General features: G+C 43.7%; 1 protein-coding gene across 1 annotated transcript in view; it reads right to left on the bottom strand.

Annotated features, from left to right (window-relative positions):
• Window positions 1-27,129, bottom strand: part of CPPED1 (calcineurin like phosphoesterase domain containing 1) — a 127,638-nt gene that overhangs the window by 31,055 nt on the left and 69,454 nt on the right. Inside the window, exon 3 of the mRNA XM_043455282.1 lies at window positions 1,297-1,719. Within this exon, the coding sequence (XP_043311217.1) occupies window positions 1,297-1,719 (423 nt within the window). The remainder of the gene's footprint in view (window positions 1-1,296; window positions 1,720-27,129) is intronic.

Genomic DNA, 27,129 nt, shown 5'->3' with positions numbered 1-27,129 from the left:
CACTCTAGCATTCTTGCCTGGGAAATCCCATGAACAGAGGAGCCTGGGGGGCTAAAGTTTATTGTGAGGTACTATTTTTATCTTTTCCCTTTTTTCCTGATCTTATTTATTTTAATTGGAGGATAACTGCTTTATAATGTTGTGTTGGTTTCAGCCATACAACAAGGTGAATGAGTCATAATTTTATATATATATCTATCTATCTCCTTCTTCTTGAGCTTCCCACCCCTCCAGGTCATCACAAAACCCCAGGCGGGGCTCCCTGTGTTATATAGCAGCTTCCCACTAGATAGGGATTTTTTTTTTTTTTAATGAATGTTTGCTACTGGGTCAGACCACTTCCTTCTCCCTACACCCTAGCAAATAAAAGAATATATTTAAATTTTAGAAGAATTTGATGAAGTACACTCTTGGAAGGATCTGAAAGGAGGCATTAGAGCCAAAACAAGAGACACAACAGTTGTCACAACTGGAATCCTGCCAAGTCACTGGTAACGCAGGGAATCAGCTGAGAATGTGCCACTTCTCAGGAGAGGAAAACTGCAGGGGCTCCCAGGAGGAGAAATGAGCTGTGTGGGCTGGCGAGGCACATGGGCCATCGGAACTGGAGATCTCCGGTGGTAGGGCATCTTCATTTTGGGTGTGTGTGCATGCACATGGGTACATGTCATGTGTGTGATTAGCTTAAAATTCACAGCAGGGTAAGATCAGACTAAATAGATTTCTTCGCCTGCTTCTGGATGAGAACTCAGTCCACTTCATAAAGGAACAGGAATGAGGCTCCCCAACCTGCCACATCCCAGGATTTCCCTGGGTTTCATCTGATACTGGTAGGAAGTGTGGCTCTTAAACGTCGTCTGCCCCTGGGCAAATTTCTGCTTCCCAGAGTAATGAGAAAAGATAACCCTGGCTTCTTCCTCCGCCTGGGGCACCCACAGCCACACTCAGACACCCCTCCCATACCCCCACCCTTCAGGGTCCCCATTCTCAGCAGTGAGCAGTTACAACTCAGCCCTCAGCTAGGGGGCTGCTCTAACGCGGTCGGGGCGTCTTCTCACTGAAGCGTCACAGCCATCCTGCGAGAGCTGCCTCTGCTGTTCCTGACAGACGAAGAAGTTGAGGTTTGCAGGCTAAGGTCACACGGCCAGGAGTGGCAGAGCTGGGTGAGAACCCAGTTCGGTCCAAGGCCCCGCCCTCGCTCCCCTTGGCCTGGAGAAGGATCCGGACGCCTCCTCTCCAGACCGGGCTCTACGCCCCCGCCCCGCACCCCCTCCCTCCCCGCAGCCCCGGGCCTACCTGCCTCCACGAACTTGTCTGCCATCTCCTTCCGCACGGACTTGGTGAGGTTGAAGTAGTCGTCGTCCTCGCCGATGCTCTGCAGGAAGAGCGGGATGTGCTGGAAGACCACGGCGTGCCGGCAGGCGCGCTGCCCCGCGCTGCGCAGCTGCTGCTCCAGCCAGCGGTCCTGCTCCCGCTTCAGGGCGGGGCACCTGGACGCGTCGTACAGGAACTGGGAGTTGAGAACTAGGAACAGGACACCCCCGACCCAGAAGCTGAAGTAGTCGTCTCCCCAAGTCCGCTGGAACTCCGCGATGGTCTCGGGGGTGGGGGCGTTGCCCACGTCGTGGTTGCCGCTGACCAGCACCAGCGGGATGTCGCTGTCCACGGTCCTGAGCACCCGCTGCAGGTCCTCGGTCTGCTCCTTCCGCCAGGGCCGGCCTGCAAGAGAGGGCCCGTTCTGAAACGGCCGAGGCTGTTCGTGCCTTTCCCAAAGTCAAATAAGAGAATAATCCAGAAATCCACTCAACGGGACCCATGGAAACTGCAAACAGCAGTCATGCTAAAGACAAATCAACATGTGAGGTGGGGAACCTCCGTCCCCCTTCCCATGGACATTCAGCAGCTAGGTGGCCACCGGACCCAAGGTTGCTGACTGAGCTGATGGTGCGGGCTCGTTCTAATTGTAAATATTAGTGAAGCTGAATTTCCATCTTTTATTTAGAAAATAAATGGAAACAGTTTCTGCCCTGCTTCAATGGATCATCAAATGCACCCCTGAGGTGTGTGGACACAGTTGTGAATGCTAATCTCCAACAATAGGTATTTAAGTTTTCTTTTTTTTTCCTAATACACATGACCCTGCAGACTGTGTGACCATCTTTATGGGAAAAATTTTTGAATCCAAATGGCTACACCAACTGGCCTGTGCATCCTGCCAAACCTCCCTCTTATGGAGGAAGACGTATTTTATATTCTACTGACAGTTGTCTAGGAGCTTCCCGGGTAGCTCAGTGGTAAAGAGTCTGCCTGCAGTGCAGGAGCCGCAGAAAGACACAGGTTCGATCCCTGGGTTGGGAAGATCCCTTGGAGGAAGGCATGGCAACCCACTCCAGTACTCTTGCCTGGAGAATCCCATGGACAGAGGAGCCTGGCAGGCTACAGTCCATAGGGTGCAAAGAGTTGGATACAACTGAAGTGACTTACCACGCACACACACACACAATAGTGTCTAAGAGTGCAGGGGCTCAGTGCCCTAAGGTGAAGCACATTCCCCTGGGACTCCAGAGTCATCATGGAGATGACTGTTTGGACAAAGAGTGAGGTTCCCCCCTCCCTCAGCTTCCTGGCTTCCACACTCCCTGTAATAATGTTTTAAAGCCTTAATAAATGGGTTTTGAAATGACCAATTTAACCTCGGATCTGTTTCTTTTTGTGCTAATTTATTCAACAAATATTTATCGAGTACCCACGATGTGTGAGGTACTGACTTAGTTACCCGGGTGAGGTGTGAGTCAGAGACACAAACCCTTCCTTTCAAACTGGTCAGTCAGATATTCTGTCAAGTAAATTACAGCAGCACACCCATCTGTATCAGATATTACTAAAAATGATTGAGAAAACTAGAGTGGGGAAAGAACAGAATTTCTGATAGTCCTCAGGAATAAGCTCTGCATCCTGCAAAGACAGCAAAAGAGAAACAGTGAAAGAGAGCAGCTCACTTTCACAAGGGATGATTAAAAACTCACCTGAAAACTCCTGCCATGAGCAGATGAAAATTATACCCCACATTCCATTTCCAACATGAATTAAAAAGAAAGCAGAAAAATCTTTACAAGGCAATTACAGCCAAGACCATAAAGCAGGGGTATAGTCTAGAAAGTCAGAAAATGGGCAGATGTGAAATAGGAACTGCTAGAACTAACTCAGAGCCTGTTGGGCTACCGACCTCCATGGGGTCACAAAAGAGTCTGACATGACTTAGAGACACACACACACACACACACAGAGAACCACCTCAGGCAAGAAAGAGAGGGGAAAGACAGTCATTTCAGCAATTACAACCACAGGGAGATTAGCAGTAGTGAAATTTCCTTTGCTGTTAGGTTGCTAAATCATGTCTGACTCTCTGTGACGCTATGGGATTTCCCAGGCAAGAATACTGGAGTGGGTTGTCATTTCCTCCTCTAGGGGATCTTCTCAACCCAGAGTTCAGACCCGCATTTCCTGCTTGGCAGGTGGATTCTTTACCACTAAGCCACCTGGGAAGCCCTGAGATTTCCTTTATGGCCAAGTATAGGCCTGTTTTTCTAAATATCCCATGAGAGTATGTAAAGAATGTGCATTCTCTAACCGTTGAACATGGAGTCCCTCATATTTCCACTCAATCAAATGTGTTGATGGGGTGATTCAAATCTCCTATGTCATTATTCTTTGCTTTTGGCCTATTGAATCTGTATCAGTTTCTGAAAGACTTGGTTAGGTCACCACTGTAATTATGGATCAATGCATTTCTCCTTATAATTCTGCCAAGTCTGGTGTTCACTTACTTTTAGCTATGTTGTTAGATGCTTCAGAGTTCAGAATTCCCATATCTCACAGAAATATTTTTAAGTTTAATCCTAATAAAATACATTTTAAAAAAAGAAACAGGTGGATCTATATTGATGTTCTGGAAAGATCTGTAATATAAATTAAATTTAAAAAGAAAGACATGGAGGGGTAAGAATTACACATGTTTTTTATACATATTCGTATCTTATGGATAGAACTTTTCCAAAGATACAAAGGAAAGTATTAACTCCAGTTAAAGCTAGGAAACAGAAGTGGGAAGTGAAGGTAACTTTCATATTTGGTTTAAAACCCTTTATACTATATTTTAATAGTTCCTTCCTTTCTTCCTCACTTTGTGCAAGCTTATGTATCATTTTCATTTTAAAAAAGAATTAAATTTTAGGGCTTCTGTGGTGGCCCAGGGGTAAAGAATCTGCCTGCTGATGCCGGAGACATGGGCTTGATACCTGGTCTGGGAATATTCCACATGCTGTGGAACAACTAAGCCTGTGCCTGACAACTATTTAGCCTGTGCTCTAGAGGCTGGTAACTGCAACTACTGAGCTGATGTGCTGCAATTACTGAAGCCTGTGTGCCCTAGAGCCTGTGTTCTGCAACAAGAGAGGCCATCACACTGAGAAACCCTCACATCGCAACAGAGAGTAGCCCCTGCTCCCCACAACTAGAGAAAAGCCTGCGTAGCAACAAAGTTCCAGCACAGCCCAAAATAAATAAATTTTAAAAAAAGAATTAGAATTTTAAAAGCTTATTATTTTCTTTTCTCTTTTTTTAAAGAATTTTAAAAAAATCCTTAGCTCCGGGATCCTAAGGATGAAAGAAGATTCAGGGGAGGCCAGTCAGGTGGCTGTATTTCCAGCGGACCCCAATCTTGGGGTGAGTGGAATTTTCTGGAGAAAGGCTGGCTGACCCACAGTAAGAGCTCAGGTGAGGAGAAGAGCAGGTCCTGCCTGGCACTGGGGACCAGGAAGCCTCTCCCTTGGTGGTGCTGGGGATTTGCCTGTAGCCAGCATCTGCCTCGTCACTAGTCTGGCCTGACCCTGAGGCTCCTGATTTGAAGAGGCCATTGACTGATGGTGCTTCTTTAGCTGACCCTGGACTGCGCTGTGTTGATTCTAAGGCCCTCTAAGACCCCAGTGGTCAGTTCTTTACCCAGCTGAACAGACTGTTGGTTACAGAGGATGAATCCTTTATGACTTCGAATGAGATAAACCATCTCAAAAGGACTCTATGAATCAAGAGCAATTTATCACTACTTTTCATAACCCCTTTCCTAAAAGACTCCAAAGCCACCACAACTGCCTCCTTTCCATTGACTGGGGGATATTTTCTGACGCTCAATACTAGCCAATATCTACTGAGTGCTTACTCCAGGCCAGGCACCATTCTAAAAACTGTTCGAGTACTAACTCAGTTGACAACCAGTGAGGGACTTGAACTTGGCGCTCCAGCTATGAGTGTGGGCTCTCATTATAGCATCCTGATCCACAGGACGAGGACTTTATAATACACTGGAGTGCAGAATCTCTCCCCTTCTTGATTTTCAAAAGACATTTCATCACAGTGCTTCACACACGGCCTAAGCCAGACACAAAGAATGTTTACGCAGCTAATGACCATGCGCAGAGAAGTTCAAAGTGAGCACCTCAAACAAACGACTTGATTCAAAACTTGGAAAGGAGGCCTTGTCTAGAAAGCAATTTATAGTGAAGAGCTGTGAATTATACATAATAATAGGTATGTTTCAATAGCTGTGAAATATACATAATAATAGTGTCTGTTTGTTTCCAAACTCCAAAAGGATGCTGCTCTTGGACAATAACAAATAATCTCCAAAAACCTGTTAAAACACATGAAGCCCATCTTCCCTGGATCCCCTCAATCAGAAACGAGCCTCTCAATGGATAAGGAAGATGTGGTGTGTGTATATACACACACACAATGGAATATTAGTCATAAAACAGAATGAAATAATGCGATTTGTAGCAACATGGATGAAAACAGAGAGTGTCATATTAAACAAAACAAGTCAGACCAAGAAGGAGAAATATTGTATGACGTTCCTTTTACTTGGAATCTAAAAAGAAATGACACAAATGAACTTACAAACAGAAACACTCAAAGACTTAGAAAATGAACTTGTGATTGCCAGGGGGAAGGGATAATTAGGGAGTTTGGCACGGTCATGTACACACTGCAATGTTAAAAATGGATAACCTACAATGACCTATTGTATAGCACATGGAACTCTACTCAATGTTATGTGCCCTCCTGGATGAGAGGGGGACTGGGAGGAGAATGGATACATGTCTATGTATGGCTGAGTCCTCCAGCTGTCCACCTGAAACTATCACAACACTGTTAATCAGCTATACCCCAATACCACCTCTTATCCTTTTCCATCAGAGGGCAGACAGAATGAAAACCACAATCACAAAAAAATAACCAAGCTTATCACATGGGTCACAGCCTTATCTAACTCAATGAAACTATGAGCCATGCCATGTAGGGCCACCCAAGACAGACAAGTCATGGTGGAGAGTTCTGTCAAAATGTGGTCCACTGGAGAAGGGACTGATAAAACATTTCAGTGTTCTTGCCTTGAGAACCCCATGCATAGTATGAAAAGGCAAAACGATATGACACTGAAAGATGAACTCCCCAGGTCAGTAGGTGCCCAATATGCTACTGGAGAAGGGCAGAGAAATAGCTCCAGAAAGAATGAAGAGACGGAGCCAAAGTGAAAAGAATGGGCAGTTGTGGATATGACTGGTGATGGAAATAAAGTCCAATGCTGTTAAGAACAATATTCAATAGGAACCTGGAATGTTAGGTCCATGAATCAAGACAAATTGGAAGTGGTCAAACAGGAGATGGCAAGAACGAAGAGTGACAAGTTAGGAATTGGTGAACTAAAATGGACTGGAATGGGCAAATTTAATTCAGATGACCATTATATCTACCACTGTTGGCAAGAATCCCTTGGAAGAAAGGGAGTAGCCCTCATAGTCAACAAAAGGTCTGAAATGCAGTACTTGGATGCAATCTCAAAAACAACACAATGATCTCTGTTTCCAAGGTAAACCATTCAATATCACAGTAATCCAAGTCTATGCCCCAACCACTAATGCCGAAGAAGCTGAAGTTGAACAGTTCTATGAAGACCTACAAGACCTTCTAGAACTAATATGAAAAAAAGATGTCCTTTTCATCATATGGAACTGGAATGCAAAAGCAAGAAGTCAAGAGATACCTGGAGTAACAGGCAAGTACGGCCTTGGAGTACAAAATGAAGCAGGGCAAAGGCCAATAGAGTTTTGCCAAGAGAACACACTGGTCATAGCAAACACCATCTTCCAACAACAAAAGAGACGACTCTACACATGGACATCATCCGATTGTCAATACCAAAGTCAGACTGATTATATTCATTGCAGCCGAAGATGGAGAAGCTCTATATGGTCAGCACAAGACCAGGAGCTGACTGTGGCTCAGATCACGAACTCCTTATTGCCAAATTCAGACGTAATTTGAAAAAAGTAGGGAAAACAACTAGGATATTCCAAAGGAAAGTGAAGGTAATAGTCATTCAGTTGTGTCCGACTCTTTGCAACCTGAAATTCTCTTGCTTTTTCTATGATCAAATGGATGTTGGCAATTTGCTCTCTGGTTCCTCTGCCTTTTCTAAATCCAGCTTGAACATCTGGAAGTTCTCAGTTCACTGGAGTGGGTAGCCTTTCCCTTCTCTGGGGGATCTTCCCAACCCATTTAGGTATGACCTAAATCAAATCCATTACGATTATACAGTGGAAGTGACAAATAGATTCAAGGAATTAGATTTGATAGACAAGAGTGCTTGAAGAACTACGGACGGAGGTTCATAACATTGTACAGGAGGCAGTGATCAAAATCATCTCCAAGAAAAAGAAATGCAAAAAGGCAAAATGGTTGTCTGAGGAGGCCTCACAAATAGCTGAGAAAAGAAGAGAAGCAAAAGGCCAAGGAGAAAAGAAAAGATACCCATCGGAATGCAGAGTTTCAAAGAACAGCAAAGAGAGATAAGAAAGCCTTCATCAGTGATCAATGCAAAGAAATAGAGGAAAACAATAGAATGGGAAAGACTAGAGATCTCTTCAAGAAAATTAGAGATACCAAGGGAACATTTCATGCAAAGATGGGCACAGTAAAGGACAGAAATGGTATGGACCTAACAGAAGGAGAAGATATTAAGAAGAGGTGGCAAGAATACACAGAAGACCTTCATGATGCAGATAACCATGATGGTATGATCACTCAGACATTCTGGGGTGCGAAGTCAAGTGGGCCTTAGGAAGCATTATTATGAACAAAGTTAGTGGAGGTGATGGAATTCCAGTTGAGCTATTTCAAATTCTCAAAGATGATGCTGTGAAAGTGCTGCACTTAATATGTCAGCAAATTTGGAAAACTCAGCAGTGGCCACAGGACTGGAAAAGGTGAGTTTTCATTCCAGTCTCTATAAAGTCAATGCCAAAGAATGTTCAAACTACCACACAATCATACTTATCTCACAAATGAGCAAAGTAATGCTCAAAATTCTCCAAGCTAGGCTACAACTGTACGTGAACCGAGAACTTCCAGATGTTCAAGCTGGATTTAGAAAAGGCAGAGAAACCAAAGATCAAATTGCCAACATCCACTGGATCATCGAAAAAGCAAGAGAATTTCAGAAAAAAACATCTACCTCTGTTTCATTTACTATGCTAAAGCCTTTGACTGTGTGGATCACAACAAACTGTGTGGATTAAAGAGATGGGAATACCAAACCACCTTACCTGTGTCCTGAGAAATCTGTATGCAAGTCAAGAAGCAACAGTCAGAACTGGACACGGAACAATGGACTGGTTCCAAATTGGAAAAGGAGTATGTAAAGACTATATATTGTCACCCTGTTTATTTAACTTATATGCAGAGTACATCATGTGAAATGCTGGGCTGGATGAAGCACAAGCTGGGATCAAGATTGCTGGGAGAAATATCAATAACCTCTGATATTCAGATGACACCACACTGATGGCAGAAAGTGAACAGGAACTGAAGAGCCTCTGATGAAAGTGAAAGAGGAGAATGAAAAGCTGGCTTAAAACTCAACATTCAAAAAATGAAGACTATGGCATCTGGGCCCATCATTTCATGGCAAACTGATTGGGAAACAATGGAAACAGTGACAGACTTTATTTTCTTGGACTCCAAAATCACTGCAAATGGTGACTGCAGCCATGAAATTAAAAGATACTTGCTCCTTGGAAAAAAAGCTATGACCAGCCTAGACTGCATATTAAAAAGCAGAGACATTACTTAGCCGACAAAGGTCCATCTAGTCAAAGCTATGGTTTTTCCAGTAGTCATGTATGAATGTGAGAGTTGGACCGTAAAGAAAGCTGAGCACCAAAGAATTGATGCTTTTGAACTGTGGTGTTGGAGAAGACTCTTGCAAGTTCCTTAGGCTACCAGGAGATCAAACCAATCCATCCTAAAGAAAATCAGTCCTGAATATTCATTGGAAGGACTGATGCTGAAGCTCCAATCCTTTGGCCACCTGATGTGAAGAGCTGACTCTTTGGAAAAGATGCTGATTCTGGGAAAGATTGAAGACAAGAGGAGAAGGGCATGACAGAGGATGGGATGGTTGGATGGCATCACCGACTCGATGGACAAGAGTTTGAGCGAGTTCCAGGAGTTGGTGATGGACAGGGAAGCCTGGCGTGCTGCAGTCCACGGGATTGTGAAGAATAGGACACAACTGAGTGACTGAACTAAAATGATACCCCAATACAAAATAAAAAGTTTAAAGTTTGAAGAGAAAAAAAAAAGATGAGCCTCTCTTGTGCAGCTTTTTCAGAACTTTCTATACTCCCACCTGGAGGCAATGTATTGATGTGGAGTCTATGACTCTTGGGTTTGGACCTTGGCTTTTGCTCTTTACAAGAGCCTTGTGTGGCCTTGACTGAGTCACCCAGGTCCTCTGAGCCTTGGCCTCATCATGTGAGAAATGGGAATGAAAATCCCCACACCTCAGGGAAGCTGTAAGAATTCCTACCATGATGATTCTAGACTTTGGTACAAACAGGTATGCAAAATGTTATCTGTCTTCCCTCCACCCTCAGACCTGAATGTATTAATTCTTCCCTCTTTATCAGTAACCCAACTGTGTACACATAGCAATCGTTTTTTGGGACTTCCCTGGAGGTCCAGTGCTTAGGACTCCATGCTTCCACTGCATGGGGCATGGGTTCCATCCCTGGTTGGAGAACAAAGATTCTAGAAGCCAGGCAGTGTGGCCAAAAAGGGGAAAGAAAATCATTTCTGAAGGAATGAAAACATTCTCCAGGAATATAAATAATTTTTAGGTAAGAATTTCAAAGTGAAAGAGTAAATTCTAGACGGTAAAAACCCAGGTTGAATGAAAACATCTGCATTATGCTAAACATGCTCATTGGTGGATATCAGAATTTGTTTAGGGTCAGAATAACAACAACACCTTAGAATTAACATAGCTTATAGCACACCTTAGCACAGCTTCCTAAAAAAGTCATAATATCGTAGCAAAGCCCAAAGCCAAACCTCACGAGCCCCAGGAGGAGAAAAAAACGGAAACCTGGCCAAGGATGCAGAGCGCCCGTGAGATGTTTACTAAGCAAGGCTCTGTGCTTTACCAAGAAGACAGGGAGTGAGGTAGGAAAATAAAAGGCTCTGACCAAGGAAGAACTGTAAAAAAATGACTCAAAGAGAGGAGGAGAAGGCTTGTTCTGGGCTGGAACTGGATGAGGGGCATCTGCTGAGAAGTGGGCACAGAGACCTACTGACAGAACAGACTCTGAGGTCAGCACACACCTGCTGCATGCTGAGGATAACTCTGCCTGGGACTGGCAAGGGCAGTGGGGAAAGCCATAATGTTTAAAATACCTTTCTTAAAGATTTAATGCAATAAATGAAAATTAAACCAGGAGGTAAAGAACATTATAAAAATCATAACAAAATACTATTTGTACCATTTATTGACTTCGAATTTTTAACATGATGTGGTACTATGAAATGTGTAACTAATTATTGTCAGTAGTCATCAAAGAAGAGACTATCTTGCTGTCTTCAGATCAGCCTTAAAATACATTGATAAAACCTCTGAGCTGAAGAGAAATAAACATCCTTCACTTGATAAAGGACATCTGTAAAAAAAGAAACCTAAGGCTAACATATACTTTAGTGCTTTATAACTAGGAACCAGGCAAGAATGTCTGCTCTCACCACTTGTGTGCAACATCATGTTGGAAGTGCTAACTAGTGTAATATGGTAAGAAAAAATAAATAAAAAGCATACAGATTGGAAAAGAAGAAATAAAACCATCTATTCTCAGAAGATATGACTATCTCCATAGAAAAATCCCAAGAAATCTTGAAAGAAAAAAGCCTTCTAAAATTGATGAGGGAAATTAGCTTGGTTATTGTATGAAAAATCATCATATAAAAATTAACTTTATTTCTATATACTGGCAACGAAGAAATGAAGGCATAAGTAGAAGGATTTAAGTGATATTTAGGAGGTATAAACTAGAGGAATCTTTGCTGTATTGACTACATGAAAGAGAAGGATTCAAACATAATTTCCAGACATTTGAGCAACTAGAAGTTTAGCCATGTCATTTATTGACATGGAAAACACTAGGGAAGAAACAGATTAGAGATGAAAATGAAAAGCCTTTTTTTCCAATATAAAAGTTGATGTATTGGTACAGGTAACATAAGAAAAAACAGACAAATTAGACTTCATGACAGTCAAAAACTTTTGTACATCAAAAGACATCAACAGAGTAAAAAGGCAACCTAAAGAATGGTAGAAAATATTTTCAACTTATGTATCAGATAAGGCACAATATCCAGAATATATCTATAACTCCTAAAACTCAACAACAAACAACCTGACACAAAAGTAGGTAAAGGACTGAAGCGACACCTTCAAAGAGGATACAAAAATGGTCCATAAACCCATGAAAAGATGCTCAACATCACTAGTCATTCAGTTCAGTTGGCTCAGTCACTCAGTCGTGTCTGACTCTTTGCAACCCCATGGACTGCTGCACACCAGGCTTCCCTGTCCATCACCAACTCCTGGATCTTGCTCAAACTCACGTCCATCGAGTCAGTGATGCCATCCAACCATCCCATCCTCTGTCATCCCCTTCTTCTCCTGCCTTCAATCTTTCCCAGCATCAGGGTCTTTTCCAATGAGTCAGTTCCTCCCATCAGGTGGTCAAAGTATTGGAGCTTCAGCTTCAGCATCAATCCTTCCAATGAATATTCACGATTGATTTCCTTTAGGATGGACTTGTTTGATCTTCTTGCAGTCCAAGGGACTCTCAAGAGTCTTCTCTAACACCACAGTTCAAAAGCATTAATTCTTTGGCACTCAGCTTTCTTTATGGTCCAACTATCACAACCATACATGACTACTGGAGAACCATAGCTTTGACTAGATGGGCCTTTGTCAGCAAAGTAATGTCTCTGCTTTTTAATATGCTGTCTAATAGGTTTGTCATAGCATTTCTTCCAAGGAGCAAGCATCTTTTGGGGAAATGCAAATAAAAACTAAAATGGGATACCACCTTAAATACATTAAGATGGTCACAACAAGCAAGCAAACAAACAAAAAAACCAAAAGTAAAAAGTGTTGAAGATGTGGAGAAATTGTTAACTTTGTACATTGTTACTAGAAATATAAAGTGGTCCATCTGCTATGGAAAACAGTATGGTGGCTCCTCAAAAACTTAAAAATAGAATTAGCATATGATCCAGCAATTCCACTACTGGGTATATGCCCCCCAAAGTTGAAAGCATGGTCTTGAAGAGATATCTGTATACCAGTGTTCACAGAGGCATTATTCACCATAGTTAAAACATGGAAACCCAAATGTCCATCAGTGAATGAGTAGATAACTGGAATGTGGGATATACACACAATTCAGCTTTAAAAAGGAAGGGACTTCTAACGTAAGTTACAACATGGAACAGTCTTGGAACAGTCTTGAGGACATTATGCTAAGGATAACTTGCCAATGACAAAAAGACAAATATTATATGATTCCACTTATATACTGGAGTTGGCATTTTAAGCCAAAGCACAGGTAGGCTCTGAATTGAGTCTGCCTCTGTGAGGGGTGCCCTTTGGGCAGGATCCCTTCTCAGCCTCAGTTCTCTAGCCCTTAAAATGGAAATTTTGTCACCTCCTTTATGGAGATGCTGTAAGATAAATGAGATATGTAAGATAAATGGGCCTTAAGTGCCCAATGTGTGGCGTGTGTTCACCTGCCTGTCTCTGAGCCCTAACCCTCTCCCCACCCAGCCCTCCCAGTAATAAGGTGAGGAGGACGGATGTGAGACCTCAGGTCATCGTGGAACTCCCTGGTGTCCTCCTTAATCTCAGCCTCAGGCCCCTGGCTCTGCTGCTGCCCCCTGAGCTGTGCAGGGAAGGATAGCACACACGTGCATGCTGACACCCTGGCACACGAGTGGGGAGACCATCCGGCTCACCTTTACCTGGCAATTTGTTTGTGATGTCTGGAGGCCACGTGGCACTGAAGGAAGATGGATGAATGGCTGGACAATGCTAAGACCCTGGTACTGAGGGAGAGCCCTGCCAAAGACAAGAACTTCCAACGCCAGCCCCCAAGATCTCTGGGAATACCATCACAGGTGGCCCTCTGTCACATGAAGGTTAGAAACAGAGCAATCACACTAGGGCATCTACTAAACATCTAATATCATAAACTGAAACTCTTTGCAAGGCCAGTTAGAAATAAATTCATTATATCTAGTGTCCAAGCAACTCCATTTGTAAGAATTTATCATACAGAAATATACTCATGTGCAGGACATGACTATTCACTGTAGTATCATTTGAAAAGTGAAAGTGTTAGCCTCTCAGTTGTGTCCGCCTCTTTATGTGATCCCCTGGACTGCAGCCCACCAGGCTTCTCTGTCCATGGAATTCTCCAGGCACGAATACTGGAGTTGGTAGCCATTCCCTCTCCAGGGGATCTTCCTGACCCAGGGATCAAACCCACGTCACCCACATTGCAGACAGATTCTTTACTATCTGAGCCACTGGGAAGATTCATTTGAGAAGATATAAAAACGTGAAATGACTTAAATGTTCATCAATAGAGAGTATGTCCTTATTATGGAATAAAGAACAGGTAAATGTGCATAATATAAATGTATATTTGTGTATAAATATGTAATATAAATATATAATAAACAAGTAAGTAAATATATACTGTTAAGACTTGCAAAACTATGGCTTGGGCAGAAAAGTTAGTTGAAAACAGTTAAGTTGCAAGAACTAGTATAAGTAATTCTGTTGAAAATAAGTCAATAATTAGTATATTCAGAGAAAAAAATTTCTGGAAAAATATGGGCAAACTATTTATAGTATTTATCTGTGGGGGACTGGGATGAAAGAAATCATTTCAGTTTCCTGTGAAGTCTGAATTCTTATAATGACCATGAGTTACTTTTATAATCAGAAAAACAAGACATTTAAAACATAACAAATGCACTAGAATTAGATCTTGTTGAGTAAACAAGTATAAATATAATTTTAATGGAAACAAATACAAAACAAATGACAAGGCCAATGTGCAAGACAAGTTCATCATTCTCAGAAAGAAAGAAAATAGAGAAAAGACCAGGAAGGTGTTTTCTAAAAACTCTTTTTTTTAAAAAATTTCATATAAACAGAATCTTACAATATGTGGTCTTGAGTAGCTGGCTTCTTTCACTTATCAGTATTTCCAAGGCTCACTCCTGTCGTAGCTGGACATGACTCCATTCAGTACTTCATTCCTTTACTGCTGAGTGATATTCTATTGTACGGATGATATCTTGTTGACTTTATCCATTCATCAGTTGAGGAACATATGGACTATTTCCCTTTTTGGCTATTACGAATAATGCTGCTATAAACAACTATATACAAGTGCTTGTGTGGATGTATGCTTTCATTTCTCTTGGGTATTTCTCTAGGAGTGGAACTGCTGGATCATATGGTAACTGTGTTGCTAATCATTTAAATAACTGCCAGACTGTCTGCCAAAACATCATTTTACATTTTACATCCCTACCAGCAATGTACAAGGGTCCTAATAATTACAATACTTATTATTGTCTTTTTGGCCAGAGCCATCCTAGTGGGCATAAAGTGGAATCTCATTGTGGTTTTTATTGGCATGTACCTAATGAACTGAGCACCGAAAAACTGATGCTTTTGAACTGTGGTGTTGGAGAAGACTCTTGAGAATCCCTTGGACTGCAAAGAGATCCAACCAGTCCATCCTAGGGGAGATCAGTCCTGGGTGTTCATTGGAAGGACTGATGGCTGAAGCTGAAACTCCAATACTTTGGCCACCTCATGCGAAGAGTTGAGTCATTGGAAAAGACCCTGATGCTGGGAGGGGTTGGGGGCAGGAGAATGGAATGACAGAGGATGAGATGGTTGGATGGCATCACCAACTCGATGGACATGAATTTGAGTAAACTCCAGGAGTTGGTGATGGACAGGGAGGCCTGGCGTGCTGCGATTCTTGGAGTCGCAAAGAGTCGGACACTACTGAGCAACTGAACTGAACTGAACTGAAGAGCTCTTTATATATTAAGCCTACTAGTCCTTTATCAGATATATAATTTGCAAGCATTTTCTCCTTTCCATGGGTTATCTGTTATCTTTCCACTTTCTTGATAATGTCCTTTGAAGCACAAAAGTTTTCAAGTTTGATAAAGTACAATTTACTTGTTTCCTTTTTTTGTCAGTTGTGCTTTCAGTATTATATCTAAGAAATCACTGTGTAATACAAAGTCATGAAGGTATATGCCTTTGTTTTCTTCTAAGAGTTCTATGGTGTTAGCTTTTATTTGTCCTTTAATACATTTTGAGATAATTTTTGTATATGGTGTGGAGGCAGGGGTACAAATTTAGCCTTCTACATGTGAATATTCAGTTGTATCCACCACACCATTTTAAAGATTATCCTTTCCTCTACTGAATTGTCTTGGCAAACCTGTCAGAAATCAGTTGACCCTAAATGCGAGGGCTTGCTCCTGGACTCTGAATTCTATACTACTGACATCTATCTTTATGCCAGCACCACACTGTTTTGATTACCATGCCTTTCTAGTAAGCTTTAAATGAGCAAGTGTGACTCCTCTGATTTTGCTCTTTTTTAAGGTTGTTCTGGCTATTCTGGGTCTCCTGAGTTTCCAAGTGAGTTTTAGGATCAACCTGTGGTAACTGCAGAATCAAGGGGAGCTAAGATCAAGGTCCACCATTCAGGAAACATACAGCTTTTAAGGAAAGCCTGTCTGAGTTTCTGTCATTGCAGACACACCCACAGCCATACTGTTCTGGGACTGGACTGTGACCCAGCAGGCTGGCCCAAGCCCAGGGATCAAAGGTGATATGTGCTTCTGAAAACAATGTCTTGACCACCTGTGCATCGGCACTACATAAATGAGGGAGGCAGTGAGGCTGTGGGGCCCTGATGTGCTCTGGGAAGGGGGTACCACAATAGGAGGACCATGTCCTCAAGAAGATTCATCTGCCAAAGGCAGCTGGGAGGGGCTTAGAAGGAAGCAAATGGAGGAAGAGGGGCTGACAGAGAGGCGATTTTATGGTTTTCAGCCAAGAGGTAATAAAGATTGGAACAGGGCTGTGATTCTAGAAATGGCCAGAAAGAAGACTGTAAAAATACATGTAAGCTGTACTCTGTCTGAACAAGAAAATGTGGAGAAGAAAGGCCTTCTGCCATTAACTGGACTTGGAGCTGCTGGCCAAGATCTTACATGAGTTATTTTTCCCTCCAAAGTGATGCTCTATCTGGTATTTGTCTTCTTTAGAGCCAATCTTGGTGCTATAAGTTCTGTACATACATAATGATAAAATATTCAGTTTAAAAAAAGGCTGCTAGGCACTTGGTACACAAAAGACATTGCTTAAGGCTGATGCTGCTAAAAGACAAAATAACACCATGTCCAGGGACACAGAAGCTCCAGGACAGTTATGAGCAAGTCCCCTCTGAGGAAGGAATGAGCATGATTCATTTCTGCCCACAGCTTCTGGGGCGCCAGATGCATGAAACGGTCTTACTTAGAATGAATGTCTCTTTCATATTTATTTGTTTATTTTTGGCTGCACCGGGTCTTTGCTGTTGCACTTGGGACTTTCTCGAGTTGCAGAGCATGGGAACCACTCTCTAGTTGTGGGGAGTGGGCTTCTCGCTGCAGTGGCTTTTCTTGCGGGGCACGGGCTTAGCTGCCCCCAGGCATGTGGGATCTTCCTGGACCAGGGATTGAACCTGTGTCCCCGGCACTGGCAGGTGGATTCTTAACCACCAGACCACCAGGAAAGTCCCGAGTGCTTCTTTTTACTTCAAGATTTAACTTTATAATCTGGATTCTGGCACTGGCAGCTCTGTCCCTCAATCACTGGTTCCAATTCGAGATTTTAAATACACAACCTAATGAAAAGTTAACCCTGTATGTGAGACAGCAAAAGAGACACAGATGTATAGAACAGTCTTTTGTACTCTGTGGGAGAGGGCGAGGGCGGGATGATTTGGAGAATGGCATTGGAACATGTAAATTATCATATGTGAAATAGATTGCCAGCCCAGGTTCGATGCATGATACAGGGTGCTCGGGGCTGGTGCACTGGGATGACCCAGAGGGATGGGATGGGGAGGGAGGCGGGAGGGGGGTTCAGGATGGGGAACACATGTACACCCATGGTGGATTCATGTCAATGTATGGCAAAACCACTACAATACTGTAAAGTTAAAAAAAAAGAAAGAAAAAAAAGTTAATAGGAGATTCACAGTGAAACTTCAAATATAGTCGCTGTTCTTTCAGAGGCAAAAATCTAAAAAGTCCCAAGCACTGCAAGGCTAGAAGAAATTATTTGTCTTCAGCTAAGTATTTCTTTGATGCACATCTGCTGTCCTACTGTGTGCTAGGTCACGGTCACACCAGTAAAAGCAAGATGTTATCTTTATTTTCATGGAGCTCAAAGTCTGGAGGGGGCCCCACATGGAAACAGGCAACAGCCATATGGCATCACGTGAGTTGTGAAGTTTGTGATGGGAGCACTGAGCCCTGGGGAAGCACAGGGTGGGGGTCACTGATTAGTCGGGAGGTATTCGAGAGCCTTCCCAGAGGAAGCAGACCAAATATCTATAGGCTTAGGAAGAATCAGTGCTGAAGGTGGGGAGGGCGCTTCCCATGTGGTGCAGTGGTAAAGAAGGCGCCTGCTAATGCAAGAGATGCAAGAAATGTGGGTTTGACTCCTGGGGTTGGGAAGGTCCAACCTTCCCATGCTTGCTTCAGTCAAGTCCAACTCTTTGTGACCCCATGGCCCCTATGAGGGTAGCCTGCCAGGCTCCTCATCCATGGGACTTTCCAGGCAAGAATACTGGAGTGGGTTGCTATGCCCTCCTCCAGGGAATCTTCCCGACCCAAGGATCGAACCCGAGTCTCCTGCATCTCCTGTGTTTTACAGGTGGGTTCCTTACTGCTGAGTCACAGGGGAAGCCCATCCCTTGGAGAGGGAAATGGCAATCCACTCCAGTATTCTTGCCGGGAGCTTTCCGAGGCAAAAGGAAGAGCAGGGTGAAGGCAGAGGCCAGAAGGAGAACCTAGGGCCTGCCGGGAAGTTGAACAGTGAAGACTGTACGAGGCCAAAGTAGACGCTGTGAGGGTCCGATCTGTACTCAGCACTGAGCTAAGCACTTTACACAGACGACCTCATCAGCTCCTCTGAGAACCCAATGGGCTAGGATTAACAGAAAAAATGAGGAAACTGAGGCACGGCTGAGGACCTCATTCCAGGTCACAGGGTTCACAGCTGGCACAGTTGGATTTTAACCCAGGTAGGGATACCAGATAAAATACAGGTTGCCCAAGTTACATGTGAATTGCAAATATGTGATTTTTTTTTTTTTTTGCGGGGGGCGGTGGGTGGTGGTGGTGTGGAGATTACGTCCCATGCAGTATTTATATTCCTGTATTTTTATTTGCTAAATCTGGCAAGCCTAAACTTAGATCCGCCTGGGTTAACCCAGCCTGACTCCAGAACCTGTGTTCTCAGCTAGGACTGGGAAAGGGTGCGAACACCATCTCCTGGCCAGTGCCAAGAGCGGATGCAGGTGAACACAATCAGGGAAGAGAGAGGGAGCAGCAGTTAGAACTCTGCTCGTTTCTATGTTGAGATACAAGACGATGATTTCGGGCCCAATCCTTGAAACAGTTAGCTTGACCACATTCTTCTCCATGTGTTATTCACCCAATTGGCAACCATCAGAAGGTGTTAATACTACAATTTGTTGGTGAGGGCACAGGTAAACAGCTTCTCTTAGCATGTTGGCTGGAGTGTAAATGATTCCCTTTATTCAAATCTGATGACCTGCATACATGCTGAGTGTAACATTTTAACACTGGAGAATTTTCCCAACACTACGTGCAAAAAAAAAAAGTACAATTTTACTGCAGCCCATTTATAAGAGCATAGCAGGGCTTGGAGCTGGAAGAGGACAGTGAACGCAGGAGTTAAGAGGGCTCTCACCCTTGGGTTTGTGCAAGTGTTGGCCCTGCATTAGCACAATCCTGAAAGCAAGTGCCTCCTTAAATTCTGTTCTCTAGATGCCTCCTTTGCTTCACAGGTTCCCCAGTCCTGCAGCCTATCATCACTGACAATCTAAGGGAACACAGACAGGAGACCGGGTGAATTGGTAACAGTCAATCCATATAATGAAATACCACATCGCCACACAAAAAATAAGAGACTTGTCTACACTATGGGAAAAAATAAGATCAAGACTTTGTGTATAATTTGCTACCTTTTATGCAAAAAAAGGAGAAATATATACATATATATGTGCATATGTTGTTGTTTAGTCACTAAGTCATGACTGACCCCATGGACTGTAGCCCCACCAGGCTCTTCTGTCCGTGGGATTTCCCAGGCAAGAATACTGGAGTGGGTTGTCATTTCTTTCTCCAGGGGATCTTACCGACCCAAGGATCAAACCTACGTTTCCTGCATTGGCAAGTGGGTTCTTTACCACTGAGCCACCAAGGAAGACTGTACATATATTATTATGTCTTAAAAATTGGTTTTGTGTGTTGCCTCTAAGGAGGGAAAGTGGGTTAGGAGGGGACCTTTTATACATTCTTCTGTAACTTTTGAATGCTGGTCCATATAAACATATTCAGCGGGAGAAAGCAAGGGTGGGATAATTTGAGACATCAGGATTGAAATATGTACATTACCATATATAAAACAGATGACCAGTGCAAGTTCGACGGATGAAGCAGGGCACCAAAAGGGAAAACCCAGAGGGATAGGGTGGGGAGGGAGGTGGGAGGTCGGTCCAGGGTGGGGGGGGGACACATGTATACTTGTGGCTGATTTATGTTGATGTATGGCAAAAACCATCACAATATTGTAATTATCCTCCAATTAAAATTAATTAATTTAAAAAACAAAATGTAAGATTATGAAAATAAAATTAAAGAAAAAACATGCCTAGAAATGTACCTGGAAAAGATACATAAGAAACTGACAGTTGCCTCTGGTAAGAAAACTGTCATGGGGCAGGGGGTGGTGGGGGAGATGGCTAATTTACCCATTATTACCCACATACAGGATTTGATTCCCTGCCTCATATGAACATATTACCTTAAAAATGGAACATATAATGAATGGCTTGTTTGTTCACTACACATACATTTCACTGCCTGTGCAGACACACACACTTGTATATGTTTCTAATCAGAAAGTCATTAGAACTGAACAAAACTAGATGACTTTATACAGATGCTGGACAAGCCCAGACAAGCACCCAAATGTAGGTTTGGCAAGTATCTGACATCATTTTTCTCCTCGGGGGTGGCACCCAGAGCCACTGATCAGAGCAGTGTGGGACCAGGCTTTTCTCATCTGTGGAGAAGGAAGCCTTTGCCCTAAAAAACGAGAATGTTGGATTCTCTTCTGTTTTCTTCTTAACTGTCCCTGATATCAGACACCCATGTGTGTGTTGGCTTCAGCCGCTAGCAAGTCCTTCTCGAAGAGGTTTTCTGTCTCTGTGCTCAGTGCTCTCTCCCAGGGATCTGTGTTTCAGCTAAAGAACCTTCTTCTTCTCTGAACTTCCGACATTAACTTGGGTTTTCAATTTTATGCAGGTCTAACAAAGCTCAGTTTACAGCTCAACACAATCAAACAAAATTATAGGTTGTTATTAGGACAAAACTCCCATGCCTGGTCCATTTATTCCACAATTAAATTCTTTTGGGCATGGTAGATTAAAAGTAAACATCAGAATGTACATGGGATAGCTATTTGTGGAATATTGCCATAATATCTCAGAGGCAATGGTAAAAACCCTCAGAAGGATGAGATGAACTCGTGGCCATGTAGCTTTTCTTAGGATTTTAATGCATTACACTTTATTCTTTATTGAGAACCCGGGTGGTTTCTTCATTTCCAAGAACCCAGGTGTCCACATCACTGACATTTTTCCCCATAGACTAGGGTTCCACCTCTTAAAGGGAAAATAATCACCATGCGTCATGTAAAGTTTATCTCAACCAGAAGTGTAGGCAGACACTGCAGAAATTTTTGTGCTTCCCTGCCAAGCACAACACATCATGATCATATAGATTTCTTTTCCCCCTTGGGGGAAAAGAGAAACAGAAGCTGCTGCAAAGCACTGGAGAATATAACTCGGTTACAGAAAAGACATAACAAGAGACAAGCACTGAACCCACGTGTTTCCATTGCCTGTGAACCACCCGCCCCACCTGGCAACATGCAGTGACGCAAAATCCCACCAGCAGATTACTAATAAGAACCTTCCACCTCTGAGACTTTCAAAATATCGTCTCTGTCTGTGGAGGTCATCTAAATAAGAGATGCTGTGAAACGATTTCAAGAGGGTTATGAATGTATTTGGGCTTCCCTGGTGGCTCAATCAAGAATCCACCTGCAATGCAAGAGATCCCTGGGTCAGGAAGATCCCTTGGAGAAGGGAATGGCTACCCACTCTAGTATTCTTACCTGGAGAATTCCACAGACAGAGGAGCCTGGAGGGCTACAGTCCACGAGATTGCAAAGGATCGGACACAACCGAGCGACTAACACAAAATGAATATAGTTACTGTTTTAGTAAGAAGTTTATCCTCTTTCTTTTCCACATGAACAAGGAAACCAACGTTTTCAGTAGCAAAGCGACAAGAAAGGATGTTGCTTAGTTAATGAAAATAAGACCTCTATACACCCCAGTCGCTGTAGGCATGAGAACTCAAACGAGAACTGATGATAATACACTCAACCACTGTCAGGAAAATTTAAATGAAAGAGCAGAACAGTAGAGAAATAGTCAGGTGAGATAAATGGGCTACTCATTCAGGCAGATCTAGCATGGACTTCCCAGTTCAATACCAGCAACAGCGAAAAGAACAACACAGTCAATACAGCCCTGGAGGAAGCCCATTCTGAGCAGTCACTCGCAAACCAAATGATTTCTCCAGCTGAGCCTGGTGAAGAGGAGGCAGATGAGTCAGCCTGCGATGGGGAAGGATTTCCTGGTGAGAGACCACCGCTGCTGCTGCTGTGCGCTGTCGGACCCTTTAACCCCAGTGCCTCTTGCCTGCCCCGGCTCCCAGGGGCTTCCTTCTGTCTGGGATCTCATGCAGACCCTGGCTTCCCCACACCCCTCTGGGGCTGGGATGTGCAGTATGAGCGGTCTCCAGCAGCATTTCCTTTGCATGGTGAAGCTGCTCTGGGAGATGTCTATGGACTGAGTACAGGAATTAATGGGCTTGGGGGCGAGGGCCTCCCTGGTGGTCCAGGGAAGACCACCTTAAGAATCCCCCTTGCCATGCCGGGGACATCAGTCTGATCCCTGGTCTGGGAAGATCCCACGTGCCGAGGGCAACTAACAAGCACGTGCTCCACAACACGAGAAGCCACCGCAATGAGAAGCTGAGCATCACAACGGGAGAGTAACCCCCGCTCGCTGCAACTAGAGGGAGTCTGCTCACAGCAATGAAGACCCAGCACAGCCAAAACCAGACAAATACATCTTTCAAAAAGGAAATTAATAGGGAGATTTGGGGCTATGCATGAGACACCCATCTCTTGCCCCTCCTCTTCCTAATTTCAGCAGTAGGTTTGGGCTAGGCAGCCTCAGAACCCGTGTTCCTCAGTCCAGACTTCCTGAGAAGAATGGAAGTCCAACAGCTTCTTCACCCAGCTTCAAACCAACTTCTACATACACAAACTAGTCCTCTGTCTTCTAAACTCTCTTCTCCTAACAGAGTCAGAGCCAATTCTTAGGCATTTAAAGGCACGACGTACAGCTTGTTGCAATCTGCGAAGCTGTAACAGGTAGAAGCAGTGGTCTCTTGTGGGCTCAATTGCCCCTCTCTCCCCTCCCCCAATTCATATGCCGAAATCCTAAACCCTGTCCAGGAAAGCTAGCTCCTTGTCCTCTACTTAAATTCCTCTCGGGACATTTCCTGGTGGTCCAGTTGTTAAGAATAGCCTTGCAGTGCAGGGGATGTGGGCTTGATCCCTGGGTTGGGAAGACCCTTTGGAGGAGGAAACGGCAATCCACTCCTGTGTTCTTGTCTGGGAAATCCCACAGACAGATGAGCTTGGCGGGCTACAGTCCATTGGGCGGCAAAGAGTCAGACATGATTGAGTAACTGAACATGCACCGTGGGGCTGGGATCCCACACCCAGCAGAGCAACCAGGCCCTTGCACTGCAATGACTGAGCCCCTGTGTTACAACTGTGGAGCCCATGCACCGCAACAAGGGATCCTGTGTGCTGCCACGAAGACCCAAGCCAAATAAATGAATAATAAATATTAAAAAAAAAAATTCCTCTCCACCCATCCTTCCTGCATCACAGAAACCAGCAAGACTTTGTTTCCTCTCCCCTGGTTATAGCTCACTGCCCAGAGGACCACCATACTCTCCACGCTGCTGAGAGCACCCCTGGACGATGTGTCCCCACACTGCCAGGCCACCAGCCTGTCGAATCGCTCACTCACCTCTCCAGTCACAAACTATTCACATGTTCGTAGATTTATCCTTCCTCTATTTTATCCCATCTGATTCTCACATCGTCCCTTTGATGACCCAGTGGATGACCTTACGGCGTCTTACGCGAGAGACATCTTCTGAAAACCTCGCCTAGTTCACAACTTGCCTATTTCCAGACTACTCCTGAAACAGGGTGGTACTGCTCACCAGCTGAAGTGTCCCTGCTGCTTTGCAAAAGCACCGGGAGTTTTGCATTTTCTCATCAATAACTTCATCAGCTCTAAAATGACACGATTCTTGACAAAGGTGTGATCTGAAGGGATCTGAATTACTTCAAAGCTAAAGCATAAAGAGAGGCTTTTTTTTTTTTTTGCTTTCACACTATTTGGGGTTCACATAGTATTGTTCTGTTCCATCTCATTGTTCTGTTACCACTGTTTACAGACAACCAAATCAGGGCTTACTGCGGAGAGGACTGGGATGTGAGGACTCAGAGCTGAGCTACGTGGAACCCAGGGCCCCGTCACAGAGGTGTGGCCTGGGGATGGGCCCATCAGCGGGGCTCACTGCTGGGGCCTCAGAAATGGGGAGGCCCCGTGTTTTAACCGGTTGTCACTCTGTAACCAACCAGCTGTGTTCTTTTGGCAATCATCAGTCTATCAACACAGCCCTCGCTATCATCGGTGAGGGTTTCTATCTGCCAGGGCACCAAGGAAGGCACTTCACACACAGTATTTCATCCTGACGACAGAGCTGTCACCATGACACCACGTCCTCCTTAACTGTGTGCCGCCCTCCCTCCTCCAGGTACGAAGCGGCAACAGTAAGCTCAATGTGTCTTATTTTCAATGAACGGAAAAAGATGAAAACAATGACAGGGGACTTCCCTGGCGGCCCGTGGTTCAGACTCCCTGCTTCCACTGCAGCCGGCCTGGGTTTGATTCCTGCTCAGGGAAGGAAGATCCCACATGTCGAGTGGCATGGCCAAAACAGACAGACAGAACAATGATGCATGGGGCTAGGTACCTGGGACAGTGTGAGGAACGAGACGGACGCGTGCCTCTCCCCGTGAAGCTCAGGGTATGAACACAAGGCGACACGGGAGCTGCCAGGAGGAGGGCACTTCCCCCACATGGTGCTGAGGACCATCCTCGCAGACCCACCAAGGAATCACCGCCTCAGTAACAGTAAAGAACCCACAGCCCACACAGGCTCTCGACCATAAACAGCTTGACCCTGGGGTTTATGAGGTATGGTTAGTATGTCCAAATGTGTCGAATAGAGGAGAATCCTAGAGAATTCCTGAAATATACCCAATATATTAATCAATATTAATCAATCAAATTGATCAATTAAAAAATTAATCAATCAAACAGGCACTCCAGGTCATGAGAACAGGGAATACACAGCAGCAAATCCTTTGACCAAGTCGTCATATCTGCCAAAGGGAGGTTGCTGGAATCACAGGGGAGATTCTGGGTACCAAAGACATTTTCTCAAGCATTCCATTCTGATGGAATAATGTCAATTCTCCAAATAAAGATTAGGTGCTACAGTTTCTGAATTCATCATAATCCTGCATTACAAACATTATAATGTGGATTTATTAACTTGCAAAATTTGTAAAGTATCCCCTTTATAGCAACCAACAGTACTGAAAGAAAAGACACTAGGATGAGAAAACTTTTTAAAACTGGTACAATGGTCTTTATTTAAAAATGTATTGGGTGTGGAAGTTTGTTCATAAACTGACTGTTTGAAATACAAAGAGGGTTTGTCACAGAAATAACATTGTAATTGGTGATTAGATCTCAGGCTAACTCACAAAAACATAGTTGCTTTTTTTTTTTTTCATCACAACATAGATGAATGTATTAATTCAACCACACAAGAGTTATAATCAAGCTCTTCTCCCTAGCAACACTGTTTACTTTCTAGTAAACATTTGAGATTTGTTATTATTGCCAGATTTTCTTTTCTTCCCTTCAAAATTCTCTTACCAGCTAGCATAGGAACCTAACCACTATTTATATCCATAGGTAACAAATGATCATATGGGAATATAATATACTAGACAAGAGACATGTACTATGTAAAATATTAAGTATATTAAATGCATCTGACTAGAGGGTTGGAGAAGGAAATGGCAGTCTACTGCAGTATTCTTGCCTGGAAAATCCCATGGACAGAGGAGACTAGTAGGCTCCAGTCCATGGGGTCACAAGAGTCGGACTCAACTTAGCAACTAAACCACCACAGAGGGTTGGTAAAGGTATAATCATGTAGCTATTTATTCTCAGAAACACTATTTGCTACATTAATAGAAGTTCAGTTCAGTTGCTCAGTGGTGTCCGACTCTTTGCGACCCCATGAACCGCAGCACGCCAGGCCTCCCTGTCCATCACCAACTTCCAGAGTCCACCCAAACCCATGTCCATTGAGTCTGTGCCATCCAACCATCTCATCCTCTGTCATCCCCTTCTCCTCCTGCCCTCAATCCTTCCCAGCATCAGGTTCTTTTCAAATGAGTCAGCTCTTCGCATCAGGTGGCCAAAGATTTGGAGTTTCAGCTTCAGCATCAGTCCTTCCAATGAACACCCAGGACTGATCTCCTTTAGGATGGACTGGTTGGATCTCCTTGCAGTCCAAGGGACTCTCAAGAGTCTTCTCCAACACCACAGTTCAAAAGCATCAGTTCTTCAGCACTCAGCTTTCTTTATAGTCCAACTCTCACATCCATACATGACCACTGGAAAAACCACAGCCTTGACTAGATGGACCTTTGTTGACAAAGTAATGTCTCTGCTTTTAATATGCTATCTAGGTTGGTCATAACTTTCCTTCCAAGGAGTAAGCGTCTTCATTTCATGGCTGCACTCACCATCTGCAGTGATTTTGGAGCCCAGAAAAATAAAGTTAGCCACTGTTTCTCCATCGGTTTGGGGATAACATGTGTGATGAAGCAAGGAAGATAAAGATGAAGGGTCTGCAGGCTGATTATACTCTTGAGATTCCAAAGAAAGAGTCAGGTAAGTCAAAGTCACAGAGTTTGACTAAGTAAAGCATAGAACTCTACTGGTTACTCAGAAGCTCACTCTATAAGAAATAACAAATGTTATCAGCTCTCATTCATGGAATTCTTACGTGTGC

Source organism: Cervus canadensis, chromosome 32 (genome assembly GCF_019320065.1).
Source record: "Cervus canadensis isolate Bull #8, Minnesota chromosome 32, ASM1932006v1, whole genome shotgun sequence".
In the NCBI taxonomy this organism is placed as follows: Eukaryota; Metazoa; Chordata; class Mammalia; order Artiodactyla; family Cervidae; genus Cervus; species Cervus canadensis.
Note: the sequence above shows the minus strand (reverse complement) of the source record. Positions and strands in the feature narration are given on the sequence as shown.